Below are 16,346 nucleotides of genomic sequence, written 5' to 3' on the forward strand. Positions count from 1 at the left end.
ATAATAGCTCAAATTTTGGGAGATGAAGTCATACATCTTATTAAAAGATTGTAAAAAGGCAACGAAGTCTTAGGAAGCAAAACCAAGAGCTCCAAGATTAACCTTTCGATGCAGTTTTATAGATTGGACAAAGAAGAAGATAACATAATGGCATCTCGCATCAATAAGTTGAAGGCAGACAGGCAACAACTAGTAGGAATCAATTAGAAGCTTAAAGAAGATGTTGTAGTTCAATGCAACAACATCCACAAAATCCCCTATGATGTTCTTGTATCCACACTCAAAAATGTCAACAAAACTCTAAGTGAAGTTGAGTCTTCACTACTTTCGCATGAGTCTAAACTTAAAAACATAGCAAATGTTACTCAGCAAACTACTTTGTATACTGAAAAAGGAAAAACTATCAGATGTAATCACTGTGGCAAGTTTGGTCACATCTTTACAAATTATCATTTTAAAAATAAACCAAAAAGAATTTGTAGTGCTTGTGGAAAAATTGGACACTTGGAATAATATTGCTACTCCAAACGAAATCAAGCAAATCACTATGTGGCAGATGGTCACTTTGTGCTCGGGGGGTTCACCTCAAAAAAAGTTAGTGTAGTATTTTAATTCAAAATTTAGAAATATTTTAAAGAAGATTACAATAACAGGAGGGATATTTAATTCAACTTTAAAAAAAATCTATTAGTTCATAAGTAAAGAGGGGTGGTTTTAGTGGGGAAATTTTTTTAGTTAAGGGGTTTTTTAAATGTCCCTTGAATGCACGTGATACATATGATTTTTTAGAAGTGCACCCCCTGAGACTTTGTGGTAGAAATTGCAATTCAAGATGCCTCTAGCTCCAAAAATATCCTCTAAAAACATTGTATATCTTGCCCTTCTCTAGAACCGATGATGTAGCCAAGGTAGAAGAAATAGCAAAAGATTTGTTACCCTACTCTTAGAAGAGATCTATAGACCTTAAACATAGGTCAAGTCTCTATCAAGGGGGGGACCTCATTCTTAGAGATGACCTCTAGCCCTCAAAGATAGGTAAAATCACCATCAAAGGGGGTGTTTTGAGGTGACATGTGAGCTAGAGAGAAGAGTGGAGACTTATCCCACATTGATGTACATACCCAAGAGTGTATCTCCTCATATAAAAGGAGACCATTTCAAGTAATGAAAAATGAAGCAAGCTCTTAAGCCTCTTTAATAAGTCTCAATCTTGTGACCTAATTATGCTTAAGTCTTAAGCTTAGTTAGCATAATCTTCTCATCATCATTCTGTTGTGAATTAGGTTGCACTCACCATAAGATTAGTGTTTTTTAATCATAGTAATTAGAGCTAAGCTAGTCATGCATGGTGAGGGTTCACCTTTTTCGACTGGTACCACACTTTATTTATTACTTTGGTGGAGTCGGTGTACCTCATTGGTTCTTAAAGAGAGAGCTTAGGTTGATGTCTGAACCCCTACCTTGAGTTGCCTACAAAGCAGTCTAAACACTTTATTTATTTACCTGAATTGTTCCACTAGTTTTTATTTATTTATATATATTGAAACCAAGTGATGAATGATGTAAATGGGTAGATATATTGTATGCATGTACCATACTTTATTTACTCGCAATCAACTCACACTTCGGTGCATTTATTGGGTGGAGTTGGTGTAGCTCGTGGGTTCTTAAAGAGAGAATTCGGGTTGACGTTTGAACCCCTACCACGAGTTGGCCTACAGAGCACTCTAAATACTTTATTTATTTACCCTAATTGTTCCACTAATTTTTATTTATTTATATATACTGAAACCTAGTGAATGAACGATGGAAATGGGTAGAGATATGGTAAAAAGTACCATACTTTATTTATTGGCAATCAACTTGCACTTAGGTGCATTTATTGGGTGGAGTTGGTTTACCTCGTTGGTTCTTAAAGAGAGAACTTGGGTTGACCTTTGAACCCTACCTTGAGTTGGCCTATAAAGCAGTCTAAATTCAATTTCCATGTACGATAAAAAAGAACACAGTTAACAAACAATGTCAAATTGGAGATGGTTGGAGGTATGCAAACCAAATGCCACGGTTAAGCTGCTTGACAACTTGTACAAGGTTATGGCCATTGTGTTCGTTGATGTCCTCAATATTGTTTGTATGAAATAGCATGCTAGGGGTGGGTAGGATAGCCAGGTCTAGAAGGTGGCACCGTTTCCCCACCTAGATGCGAGTTCATTCTCGGCCACTCCTCTCCCTCACTCCACAAAAGGGTGAAAAAACCATGTGTATGTGTGTGTGTGTGTGTGTGTGTGTGTGTGTGTGTGTTATACTCCTTACACAAAGAAGAAGCTATGCTCTCCCCCTCACTCTACAAAAGGGTGAAAAAACAATGTGTAAGAGAGAGAGAGAGAGAGAGATGAGAGAGACCAGACTGCTTAATGTCGACCTATTGATCTAGAGAGACCAATCGAAGGAGAGACTTGAAAAACACTCTGAGAGAGAGAGAGAGAGAGAGAGAGAGAGAGAGAGAGATGGATGTACTCCTTCCAAAGAAGAAGCAGTTTATGATCGCCCATGGGAAATTTGAAATTCACCTCAAGTACCTGGAGGGTACAACCGTCCTATAAACCAGCGTGTGAAGTGTGCATGAGGGAAAACAACCAATCAGAACGGCACACGAGGCCACATTAACGCAAGAGAAAAAAACCGCTGTGGTTTGGCCCGACGTTGTTTTCAGACAGTGCTACGTGATGGGACAACTCTGGGGAATATCACGTGGCCTGTGCGGTTCTCACCCACACAAACATTTTTTCCATACTTCAGTCATGAGCTAAAGAGGGTTTGCGTGAGTATCTTCGCTTTGGAGCGTGAGCGAGCTGCAAGGTACAGGTATTAACCTCTCTCGGTTGGCTATGGTGTACAGCAGCAGTCACGCACCTCTCTCTCCCTCTCTCTCTCTCACTCTCGATCTCGATCTCTCGATTTGGATAGAGCACAAACTCCCCCTCTTTGCCACAGCCTGCAGCTTCTCTCTCTCTCTCTCTCTCTCTCTCTCTCTCAGAGATGGTTCGAGCTGTTAGCTCTCTCTCTCTCTCTCTCTCGTTTTAATCGTGTTGTCTCTCTCTCTCTCTCTCTCTCTCTCGTTTGTCTCTTTTCTCTTCCGGATTGTCAAGCTTTGCCTGTCTAACGATTCTAGCTTCTTTGCATCAGAGTAACCTCACCTTCCGGCCCGCCGTTGCCGCCGCTTTCCATTGATTCTGTTCCACAATGGCCAACTTTAACATCAATGATATAGCCCAAGCTGCCCTCACTGCGCCTGATAATTCAAACTCCCAGGACCATGATAGCAAAAGCCATCATGGTGATGATTATGATCAAGCAGAGCCGCCTCCAGCTGATCAGACCAGTAGTGATGACGACGAGAACCGTTGTGGCGTGAAGAAGCGCGCGGGCAAATACAACGCCCGAGGCAAGATTCAGATACGCAGGATTGAGAACACAACCAGCAGGCAGGTTACCTTCTCGAAGCGCCGGAGCGGCCTCCTCAAGAAGGCCTTCGAGCTCTCCATCCTCTGCGACGCCCAAGTCGCCCTCATTATCTTCTCCGCCACCGGCAAGCTCTTCGAGTTCGCCAGCCCCAAGTACGTTTCTTTCTTTCTTTCTTTTTTTTCTAAAATGAAAAAGATCTTTCAAAATTTTCGCATTTCATATATTACATAATTTGTGTCATTAATCATACAAGCCTTAAGGCTTTATTTTGGATACACACGAACCTTCCTTTCTCCTCCACCTTCTTGTCTCCCTAGATGAATACTTAAATACATGCCCACAATGATTTGCATGCTCTTTAGCTTTGAATTTAAGAGAAGTTCACTTAATTGGCATGAAGATGAGCAACCTTGTCTCATGGCCATCTTCTAGCGAGGTTCCCACAATCTGTTTCGGAGACACCTTTATCATCGTGTTGTTCTGGAGATACCTACATCATTGTGTTTGTCTATTTTAGGACTAAAGTTTTATCTCTTTCAAAAATTGAGATGTACAAAGTTTGCATCATAGAAAGGGTTCAAACCTATGCATAGAGAAGTACTAATCATACCTCATTCTGTTACCTTACTCAGATCGCCTTATGTTAAAGGGACTAGGAAAGTGTTCAATGGTTACACTTTGGAAGAGCATTACATAAGGCTATTTAATTGGTATTGTCTATATTATATCTTATCAACTCACATGGTTTAATCCAAGTTCTATAGAAAACATCAATTTTCTTCTTCTTGCTCAAGTTTTTGAGTTTGCTAATTTACTCAAGATGTAGGTTTATTGTTGAAGGACCTAGATAACTTGGTCGTGGAGGTGTTGAAGGACTTGGAGAGTGATGATGATATTATGAGAACATCATGGGAACATATAGGAAAAGAAAAACCTTTTTTTTGATCTTGGAACAAAGTTTTTATATAAAAGTGAAAATTCCATATGCTAATACATTATTTGGTCCTCCAATCCCAATGTTTATTTAGTATTTTATGAGGCAATCTAGCAATTTATGCCACACTATACATCATAAGAAAAAGACAAATATAAATATAATTACTATATAACAAAAGAGTACCCAACAAGGACTTACCATCTTGGCAGCAAAGGATTCCATGTCAAAAGATATGTATTACATATTGCACAAGTGGAAGGTCAATATTCCTAGGAGGAGAGAAACTTTGGTTATTCATTGGAGAGAGAGAGAGAGAGAGAGAGAGAGAGAGAGAGAGAGAGAGAGAGAGAGAGAGAGAGAGAGAGAGAGAGAGAGAGAGTTTCCTTTAATTTATGTGAATATTTTACATTATCAGCATGATGAAAGTTCTTGAGAGATATCGAAGATGCTCAAGTTCATTACAAGGAGGCATAAATGTAACAGAAGATCTAGAGGTACTTTCCTTAAACTTTACTAACTAATATTTTTATCAATGTCTATCTTATAATCATTAAGACTATGCATTATCTTTCAAATTATAGATATTTTATGAACTATGAAATTGCCACAAAATTAATTAATGATAATAAGAAAGAAAATTTAAATAATTACTTCGTGTAAAAGTTCAGTGAGGTTGTAGTAGAAAGTAATAACACAGTTAAAATATTACATCCATGCATTCTTCTTTTTGAGAAGTTTTTCTATAAAGTGTTATATTCTATCTTCTACTCAAGTAATTATGTTCTTTTACTCTTTGTTTTCAATGTAGCACCTTCTTATTTGAACTCTTACTTTGAGATTGATTTGTCATTAGTATTTCTTGGCCCTTGTTCATTAATATTCATATGTTGTTTCCACATTTTCATCAAATGTTATCCCTTGTCCATTTATAGATTATGATGTGACTTGATACTTGTACACTAGATAGAAATATTATTACCCTATATTTAGCTCCTCTTGTCCCTAAGACTAGTCATGTATTTGTGGCCCATTATTAATGATGGGCACCTCGAATGAGGCGGGTGTATGTCTTCTATTAAAATTGCATTCTTTTTCTTGAGAACCTCTATAAGGGTGCTGTGTGTTTTGGGTTTGCTAGAGAAATCTAGGAGAACCGTTGGAGAGGATGGATTCAAGGATGGGGGAAGTGATGTAGGAATGGGGGGAATTTGAGGTTTGGTCATAGTGGGAGGAAAATAGAAAGTTGTTTCAAGGATGGTGGTTGAGAGAGGGTTATCAAGTGGGAGGAAATGCAAGTATAGAGACTTGTTTCAAGGACAGTGGTTGAGAGAGGGTTATCAAGTGGAGTGTCAAGAGTAGGAATGTGGGGAGTTTTAGTTCTGGTGGTAGTGGTAGGAAATACAGTTATAAAGACTTGTGTCAAGTATGGTGGTTGAGAGGGTTACCAAGTGGAGTGTCAGAGAGTAATAATACTAAGAAGTGGAAGGAGGTAGTTAAGAAGTAGGGAATGGCACTAGGTTGATTTCTCATGTACTCTCTAGTAGTAGAAAGCATTTTTTGTTGCTATTTTCCTTGATTTTTTATCCTCTTTCTTTAAGTCTCATTCGGATGAGTGTTATTGAGTAAGCTTTAGCTTGTCGATGGTATTTTTAGGATATTATATATAGGAATCAACAAAGGTGTATCAAAGATAGTAGGGATGTAGGGGGAGGGATGTATTATGGCCTATTAGTACACTTTATAGTAGAGTACTATGATGTTAATATGGTCATCAAGCTGGTCATGTGTATCACTGACCAATATTTAGTCCTCCCTTGCGAGCCACTGGAGTTGTAAATGAAGGATTGGCAGAGTACTTTAGGAGATGTATTGGCTTCTTGAGGACCACAAAAATCAATATCATCAAAGTTTGTACATGCCATGTGTCAGGCTAAAATCTGAAAGGTGTTTTTGGTCAGTGTACATATGGTGCGTGTGGCGTGTGAATAAAATTTGCCCTGAATGCCCTGGCAAGTGTACAGGCCGAGTGGTTTGGCAGAAAGCTGGTTTATGCACGTGTTTTGTTTTCCGAAGCAGATGCTGGAGTTTGGAGTTTTTATGGCAACCGTGTGATGTGCGGGTGGATACTAAATGCAGAGCACCGACTGGGCAATTGATGGCTTGGAAATAATGATGCTGATGAGGGTGGCCGGGAGTAGCTCTGGTATTGGAAAATTATGGCCACGGCGTGATGATTTGAAGAAAGGCGAAGGAGGGGTCTTTTAGCAATATGGTGACCATTATAAAGTTTTAAAGAAACAAATAAAAAATATATTAAGTGGCCAATGATTTTTATGACCATGTGGAGTTCTTATATTCTGCCAGCTTGCTTCGAGAAGCTTGTGGAGAGCTGGAGGGCGTGAAAGAAGGGTCGTGGGCACTTGATGCAAAAGAGGCTAGAGGCATAGAGAGGAAGGGGCCGCCTTGAGAGAGAGGCGTGTGCAGTCATCCGCGAGAGGAGCTCCAGGCGAGGGACGTTGATGGCACGGAAGCGGTAGAGCTGTCTACGCCCTTATAGAGTACCACACTTCCACACACGCATGCAAACACACCAGAACACCAGACCAGAGAGCATGAACAAGACTATATTTCAAAAAGGACCTTGACCTTTACAGAGATCGATATCCCAAGATATCCCAGACACCAGCTACACCAAGCACCCGCTCGCAATCAGCCTGCTCCAGCTCCTGGTCGATCCAAATTCCTTCGTTCCTTGCTTCTCTGCAGCAGCCCTTTGTTCTCTGCTCTACTCCACTATCTGCAGGTCCCTCTGCTACACCACCACCAGCTCACTGCCAGTTCCCCAAAACAAAAAACCAGTCACACCTCTGAACCTTCCTCTCTCTGGTTGCTAACCACACTTCACCAGAGAAGCATTCCTTCAATTGCTGTCAACTCTTGCAGCTAGCCCAATATCCAGCCCAAGCAAAAGAACCTGCTTGCATGCTACCAGCCCTTGCCGGCTTCACAGCAACCCAACTCTCTCTCTGGCTCTCTTGCTTTGTGTACCAGCTGCCACACAAGGCTTCCTCCACTACTTGTTACTCCAGCCCGTCACCTTACAGCCGGTGCCTTCAACAAGACCCCCTCTTTAGTGTCTTCCGCTCTGCTGCAGCGCCCCCAGCAGCCTTCACAAAAGCGGCTCCTTCACTCGTCTTCCAGCTGCGCCAACCCACTGCGCTATCATCACCAGAACACCAGAATGAACCTCGTTGGCAGCCCCTCATACCTCCACGTAGCTCTCTCCTCTTATGGCCACATTTTCATCATTTTATTTAATTAAAACCATCAATTATTCCCTTTTACACTAAATGCCCATACTCCATACACCTCAATTACCACCCACGATGGCATTGTATTTCTAGGATGCGCACACATCCAAGCTGCCACTGCCAGCTGAAACCACCTCCATCTGACCTTTCACCAGATAAGTCTGCAACAAGCTCAACACCAAACTGTTCACCCTGAACACCTGAAGACGCATTTCAAAGAAAAACCTTACACACGCCATGTACACGTATGTACACATTATCAGCCTCTATTTTTAGCCACACATATTTAGCAACCCCCTTTCTTCTGCTGAGACATTTATGTCCAGCAGCTGCACTAACAGAAACCACTTATCCCCCTGGATCAAACAGAAACCTCGGTGCATCTACCTTCCAGTCCTTCAAGCACTTTCCTCCATCAGACAACCATTGATGGATCCTGTCATAACCTGCTTTCAGCAACCCCCTTGGCTCTTCACATATGGCCTCATCACCATCCACTGCACTTCCTCCTTCAGACCAGCTCTCATAACCTTGTAATGGAGACCACCACCCCTCACCTCTACTCCCCTCTGACACATCTGACTCCCACTCATAGTCATGTACCGAAATAACACTCATCTCATCATCAACTCCCATCTCATGGTCACTCAATTCCCAACCCACATCACTGGCTTCCAACCCTTCCTCTGGGCAACCTCCCAGACTCGAACTATAACCAAACCACTCATCCATATGCTGAGCATCCACACATGGTGTGTTCACCATACACTCACTTCCCTTCAGCCCATCAACATCACACACAGCAACCTCGTGCACTGTAGACTCATCATTGTCGCTTTCCTGCAGTTTCTCCAGCTTCAAGACCATTGGCGATCCTGCAAGATTCTCCACATCTTGCATAGGCATCCCTACCAAGTCCAAGCTCCCCAAACTCCCAGGCAAAGCATCTTGGTCCCCCTGACCAACAACAATAGTCTCACATGCATCCTCACCACTCACAACCACCAACTCATTCTCTTGGGCATGACAAGGAACACACACCTTTTGATCAGCAACCACACCTGCGAAGTCTATCGCACCATCAACCAAAGGAGCATCCAGCTCACCATCAGTCACACCATCACTCTCTTCCTGCTGCACAACTGGCATGCAAGTACTCTTCTCCAAGGAAGCCATCCTCAACAAATCATCTAGTGCACTATCTAGTACACTATCCAACTCATCATCCACACTCTCACCACAGGCTGCAATATCCAACTCATCACCTGGATCATCCACATGCACTCCATCCACAGCACCTTCATTAGTGACACCCTGATCATCACACTCCACCTTGACTGGCTGAAGTACTGGCACCTGCAAGTCATTACTCTTCTCTGAATCAAAGAGATCATCCAAGCCATATCCATACTCGAACTCATCAGGCTCCTCAGCACTAGCATCACTCTCACAATCCACAGCACCATCAATACTTCCATCCTTCTCCTCCTCACCTTCTGAAAGCTCTTCAGGGCTGATTCCAGAAACCTCACCCTTCTCCATTCCCAACAGGCTAACCTGTCCCATATCCTGCTCTCCAAATGTGACCTCACGGACCTCACAAACACTGGGCTGAATTGCATCTTTCACCTGCATATTAGGGCCAATCACCCTATCACTCATTCCCATAGACAATTGATATATTCCACCATTAGCTTTGGCTGGTCTCTCACATTACGGACTCATATGACCCCACTCACCACAATTCCGGCATTGCACATCACACAGATACCCTTTCCCTCTTCCAATATATGCTGAATTTCTTTCAAAACCAGATGATGCATCAGTCTTCTTTCCCATATCACCTATGCCTCGTCCTCTTCCTGCAGATTCTATCCAATTCACACTCAAAGACTTCATGAGCTCCACTGCATCATGAACTTCCCTCTTCAATGAGTCCTCCTGCCTAGGAACAACAGCAGCTTTTCTTCCAGGATGCATACTCTCAATCTGTGGCACCTTCACAAATCTCCTCGGCTCTTCCTGTATTCCCAACTGCCTCAAACGTTTCACCTTCCACTCCTTTTCACGAGCAACTCTGACAGCCTCCTCAAAGCTATCCAGGTTCTTCAGCTCCACCTTCAAACGGATTGTTGGCTCCAGACCTGCCACAAACCGCTCCCTCTTTATCATCTGCGGGGGCACTTCAGGAATCAAAGCCTCACACCATAGACTCCACAGTCTACCAAACTCTATCAGATACTGATCCACATCCTGACCATCCTTCTGCTGAATGTTGCACAACTCCTTCCACACTTCATTTGGACTCTTCACCTGGACAAACTGTGCCAAAAAGGCAGCTCTGACTACACGGTACTCAGGATCCTATCGATGAACATTCCTATGTGTAGCCACAAACATCTGTAGCCATACTTTTGCATCACCCTGCAAGCAATAAGCCAAAATCCGAGAAAGGATCTCCGGGGTTGCCCTGTCTTTCATCAAAGCTGTAAACTCCATCTTCTCCAGAAACTTGGTTGCATTCTCCTGCGGCAATCCCCAATACTCCGGAAAATCCTGAGCCATTTCCCAAATCTTTCTTCACACAGCCCTTTTTCTCTTTCACAAACCAGAGGAAATCTGCTCCTCTGTGGAGGCACCAAAAAGTGATGGCACGGAAGCGGTAGAGCTGTCTACGCCCTTATAGAGTACCACACTTCCACACACGCATGCAAACACACCAGAACACCAGACCAGAGAGCATGAACAAGACTATATTTCAAAAAGGACCTTGACCTTTACAGAGATCGATATCCCAAGATATCCCAGACACCAGCTACACCAAGCACCCGCTCGCAATCAGCCTGCTCCAGCTCCTGGTCGATCCAAATTCCTTCGTTCCTTGCTTCTCTGCAGCAGCCCTTTGTTCTCTGCTCTACTCCACTATCTGCAGGTCCCTCTGCTACACCACCACCAGCTCACTGCCAGTTCCCCAAAACAAAAAACCAGTCACACCTCTGAACCTTCCTCTCTCTGGTTGCTAACCACACTTCACCAGAGAAGCATTCCTTCAATTGCTGTCAACTCTTGCAGCTAGCCCAATATCCAGCCCAAGCAAAAGAACCTGCTTGCATGCTACCAGCCCTTGCCGGCTTCACAGCAACCCAACTCTCTCTCTGGCTCTCTTGCTTTGTGTACCAGCTGCCACACAAGGCTTCCTCCACTACTTGTTACTCCAGCCCGTCACCTTACAGCCGGTGCCTTCAACAAGACCCCCTCTTTAGTGTCTTCCGCTCTGCTGCAGCGCCCCCAGCAGCCTTCGCAAAAGCGGCTCCTTCACTCGTCTTCCAGCTGCGCCAACCCACTGCGCTATCACCAGAACACCAGAATGAACCTCGTTGGCAGCCCCTCATACCTCCACGTAGCTCTCTCCTCTTATGGCCACATTTTCATCATTTTATTTAATTAAAACCATCAATTATTCCCTTTTACACTAAATGCCCATACTCCATACACCTCAATTACCACCCACGATGGCATTGTATTTCTAGGACGCGCACACATCCAAGCTGCCACTGCCAGCTGAAACCACCTCCATCTGACCTTTCACCAGATAAGTCTGCAACAAGCTCAACACCAAACTATTCACCCTGAACACCTGAAGACGCATTTCAAAGCAAAACCTTACACACGCCATGTACACGTATGTACACATTATCAGCCTCTATTTTTAGCCACACAACGTTGACTTTACAGGGATTCTGGACCAGCGTGCAGAGAACAGAGAGAAGATGCTGGCGTGGCTACTGCTGGTGACGACTGGGAGACGTTACTAGTAAAGGGCAGCTGGTGCACCACGTGGTCGTGGCGGCGCGATTGACGCTAGAGAGTGTTGGAGTGGCCGCCTTTGGAGCTGGGCAACGTGGAGAGAGGCACAACAGAGGCGACGACTGGCTGAAGCGCAAGAAGCTGGCGTAGAAGAGAGCCGGGCTCACAATAGTGAAGAGGGGCGCAGCCGACTTGTATAGAAGGAAGTGATGGCTGCTTTGAGAAGATGTCTGAGGACGCTGGGTGAAGAGAAGTCGTGTGGGCTGGCGGGTGTTAGCTGCATAGGCTGGCAAAGATAAAGGAATAGCTGCCTTATTCGAAAAAGGACAGCCGGGCTAGTGAAGAAGCCGACTGTGGCAAGGTGATGGCAGCAAGGATAAGCTGCAGGTGAATGTGGAATGCAGAGCAGCACAGCTAGTCGGAGGACTGTGGGGCTGCAGAGGTGGTGGTCGCCTAGTGTGAGGTCGCTGGACAGTGAGACAGGCATAGAGAGTGTGAGAGGCCGATTTGGTAGCTGTAAAAATCCAGAGGCAAAGAGAGAAAGAGCCTGGTGATTGGAGCTGCAGAGAGGGCTGCTGTGAGGAAGGAACTGAAGAAGATGTGGCTTTGGGCTAGATATCTGAGGATGCTGCGGTGAGCAGTGGTTCGTGGTACTGAGGATTGTGCGAGGCTCTGGTGGTTGGTGAAGTTGCTGGTCACGACATACAGAGAGTGGGAGCTGCTGAGTTGAAGGTTAGCTGGTGTGGGCGCCTTCTGGTGAGAGTAGCTGGTCTTGTGTGGGCGATGATTGCAGGCAGTGCGTGGATGCTGACCAGAGAGGGAGCCTTGGGTTTTTGTGTGGGTTGGATGCAGTAGAAGTGCTGATGTGTGGGCTGGAGACAGTGGGGCTCGCCTACGACAATCAGGTAGCAGCTGGGGACAGAGAGTAGCCAGGCTACAGAGAAAGTGAAGAAGGGTTGCTGTTGTGGGCGCCCTCTGGAGATTGCAGAGACCGGGAGACAGAGGCTTGGTCGTCAGACGCAAGGGTGTATTCCCTTGGCAGTAAATCCTGGCCAGAGTCTTGGTCTTTGGTGTATTTGCTGAGTTTGTACATGGTTGATGCTGTATATGTTTTTTGCTAAATGATCATCTGTCCTTCGTGGTTCTGAGCTGTCTTATGGTGTGGGTGGGTGGCGAATGTTGAGAGAGTGTTCCAACCGGTGGCTGGTGGTGCCCCGTTCGTGGTAGTTTTTCCAAGTTTGGGAGGTGGAAGAGCTATAGAGGCAGGTTCTTTCTTCTTTTTTTCACCTCACACCATGAGCAATAAATGCCATGATTGTAGGTTGCGAAAAATAGATTGTAGTAGATGCTAGTAGGGACTAGAAGGGTGAGCTATTATTGGAAATAGAGCATTGTGAATCAAAAGATAGTCAAGGCTAGAATTTGGTTGATGAGGTATAATACATGGGAAATTGTGAGCTATACGTGAAGACACACATCAAATTTTAAGTTGTTGATGGCTATGGCTTTGTAATTACTTTTAATTAAGGGATAAAGGGCTACGAGGGTTGTAGGGTGGGGGAGGGAGGTATGGTGCTATGGCCAAGGGTGCTGGCCATGTGTGCATCCACCTTGGATCTAAGGTACTTGTCTTTGACTCATGAATGTGCTATATTAGAACATGGCTTTCTTATAACTGTTGAACCTAGCAATCATTCTCCTTTAGCACCTATTAGTGTATAGTAAGGACATGATTCTTGTTGAGATATCGAGCTTATCTAGTGAGGCGGTGGGCGGTGGACACTGTGGGGGTGATGACCCGCCTGGGGGATAGGCCCCACACTTACACCACTATCATGGTTGGTGAGATCATGGGTGATATGCGGCCAGTGGGATGACAAGCTAGTGTGTGAGAGCCATTCTAAAGACTGGCATAGTTATAATGCCAACTCATTTAGTTGGGTTCACACTATAGAGAACCTAGTATGTATTTGGTTGAGTACCTTTTCATATGGTGTATACTCTTATCTTCGTATATGGTGTGTTGAGTATTGGGTGAAGATAAAGAAGACTTTCAGTCTCTCACCTTGTGTGTTCTCTTTTAGGGTTTTGTGAGCGTGTGTGTGCTTGCAAGAGCTCAAGCTCTCTTCTCCCCTCCATCTTTTCATGGTATCAAAGCGTGGTTCATGATAAGGGTTGAGCTATTGGCAAAAATGCATAGGAAGAGGTACGAGGGTAAGAGCTTAATCTACTCTTCCCTTTTTATGTTGGCAACTACACCCTTGTCGTCTCGGGAGCTCTACGGGAGGCACCGACAAATGATCTCTAATTGAGGAGCTTTTTTCGCAAGAGTAAAGCTATAGGGCAATTATATAGTCCTATCTAACTCCATTTTTGGTGCCGAAAACATGTTTCGGACGCGTTAGGACCTCCAATTTTTAGAAAGTAGGCAATTTTGAGCATTGCGGGTAAGTCATTGATTCTCTGCAGAACTTTGTTTTAAGAACTTCATGAAGACAGATTGGTTTTGCAAACATTGTGTGTGCTGCAACAAGGAAGTCAACACAGTTGCCATTGGGTGTATGTATGCACATTGAGGTCACTGGTTGTGACATTTGAGTGTAGTACAATACCGCTGTAGAAAATACAGGAGTTTATGCAAGATAAACTAGAGTGCTGTTTCTGGTAAACTTGTATGTCTGGCAAGGTGTCAAATGATGGCATAAACCAGATTATTGCTAAGAAGCTTGATAAGAACAACTTTCATGCTTGGAGGTCCAGGTTGACAAATTTTTTGATGGGAAAGGGATAGTGGGACTATATAGAAGGTGAGCATGAAGAGGCACCGGAGATACCGGAGATCAATCCGACTGCTGTGCAGATGTGAAAGAGCTCAAGGATATGAACCAAGGAGCCAAAAAAGTTATGTATTGGCTCTCTATCAGTATACAAGACACCATGATTGGGCACATACAGGATGCCAAGTCCCCCAAGGAGGCGTGGGACACCTTGGTAAAACTCTATGAAACGAATACCAAGGCTGGAAAGATACAGTTGAAGAATGAACTTCATACTGTGGAGAAAAAGAGTATGTCTCTGAATGACTATGCATTAAAGATCAAGGGTATTGTTGAATCCCTTGCATCTATTGGTGTTTTAGTAGATGATGATGATAAGGTGGAAGTCCATCTACGTGGTCTCAGGCCACAATATTTACAAAGCATTCAAGAAGTCTATTCAGACTCGGAAAAACATTCCCAATTTCACATATTTGGTGTCTATGTTGATCATAGAAGAGAAGAGCTTGAGTGAAGACCAACAGCCTTCACAAAACAAAAACAGTTCAGAGCAACATGCCTTCTACACAAGTTCAGGAAGAGGACGAGGTAGAAGAGACCGTGGACGCGGCCAAGGAGGTGGCTGAATAGGTAACCAGAATTATGGCCAGAGCAGCAACAACAACAGTCCCAAAATTCACAACAACAATAACACACAGGTGGAAGAGGCCAATTCAAAGACATGGGGAGTCAAAGAGGTCGTGGAAATTGGCAAAGGCAGTATAATGATATATGTGGATGCTTTTACTATGGTAAGCCTAGACATGTGCAGGAAGATTGTTATAAGAAGCAGGCTGACATGCAAAATGGAAAATTGCAGCAAAACAACTATGCATCCTCGAGTAGAAACAATGAGGATAATAAAAGGTTGTTTGTTATGCAGTATGTCGTTAATGCCATGTCTGAAAATGTTGAAGCAGCACATAAAGATGATGTATGGTACGTTGATTTAGGTGCTTCGAACCACATGACAAGTCATGGGGAGTGGTTGAAGGAGATGAAAAACCTTGAAAGACCAAGTTTTGTGGAAACAGGGGATGACACTACTCATCCAACTGCCTATGTTAGAGATGTGCCATTTTTTATTCAGGATGGAAAGTGTACCTTGCAGATGTACTTCATGTTCCAAACATAATAAAGAATCTGGTTTCAGTTGGCCAGATGATTGAGCAGGGTTTGTAGGTTCGGTTTAACCCTGATGGTTGTTATGTTTAAGACTTTAAAGACAAGTGTAGTTTGGTTGCAAAAGACAACAGAGTGGGCAGAATGAATACATTGAATGTAAACATGCCTGAAGTGAGTGCTGCAATGTTTGCAAATGGTCCAGGAATTGTTGCAGACATAGACATTTGGCATAAAATAATTGGACATGTGAATGTACAGAGAATGAAGTCTATACAGACTAAAGGAATTGTGACAGGGCTGCCAAAGTTTAAAGTTGAAGGTATGCAGAAAATATGTGAAGCGTGCCAATTTGGAAAGCAAACAAAGTATGTATTTCCACGTGACAGAAATGTGAGCAGAAATGCACTAGATGTTGTGCATTGAGATGTATGGGGTCCTACGAAGACCATGTCTATGGGAGGCTGCAGGTATTATGTGACATTTATTGATGACCACACAAGAAAAGTGTGGGTTTACTTCATGAAGGAGAAGGGTGAGGTGTTTACTCATTTTTAAAATTTCAGAGTTATGGTTGAAAAGCAAACAGGATAATATGTAAAGTGCCTAAGGTCAGTTTGAGGGGGAGAGTACTTCTCCAATGAGTTCTCTGAATTTTTGAAGAATAATGGTATTCGGAGATAGTTTACATGCAGATACACTCCGCAGCAAAATGGAGTTGCTAAGCGGAGAAACAGGCACATTGCTGAGATTGCACGAGCATTGATGAGAGAGAAGAATATGCCGCATAGCTATTGGGCTGAGATTGTTTTTGTAACAGTTTACATCATGAACAAGACTCCAACTGGAGCCATACATGATGTAACTCCACAGGAGAGGTTTACTGGC

At 43.7% G+C, this 16,346-nt stretch overlaps 1 protein-coding gene across 2 annotated transcripts in view; it reads left to right on the forward strand.

The window, feature by feature from the left end:
* Window positions 1–2,740: 2,740 nt before the first annotated feature.
* The window catches only part of LOC147618266 (MADS-box transcription factor 23-like), a 38,817-nt gene continuing 25,211 nt past the window's right edge, over window positions 2,741–16,346 (forward strand). The window contains exons 1-3 of one of the 2 annotated variants that reach the window (XM_086774711.1): window positions 2,741–2,859; window positions 3,187–3,617; window positions 4,818–4,896. In XM_086774711.1, coding sequence (XP_086630837.1) covers window positions 3,244–3,617; window positions 4,818–4,896 — 453 coding nt within the window. In that variant the 5' untranslated portion in view covers window positions 2,741–2,859; window positions 3,187–3,243. Of the gene's footprint in view, window positions 2,866–3,186; window positions 3,618–4,817; window positions 4,897–16,346 lie in introns of both variants that reach the window. The other variant, XM_086774710.1, reaches the window with a different exon arrangement.

This window comes from Cibotium barometz, chromosome 35 (genome assembly GCF_041138505.1).
Source record: "Cibotium barometz isolate CiBa-2024 chromosome 35, ASM4113850v1, whole genome shotgun sequence".
In the NCBI taxonomy this organism is placed as follows: Eukaryota; Viridiplantae; Streptophyta; class Polypodiopsida; order Cyatheales; family Cibotiaceae; genus Cibotium; species Cibotium barometz.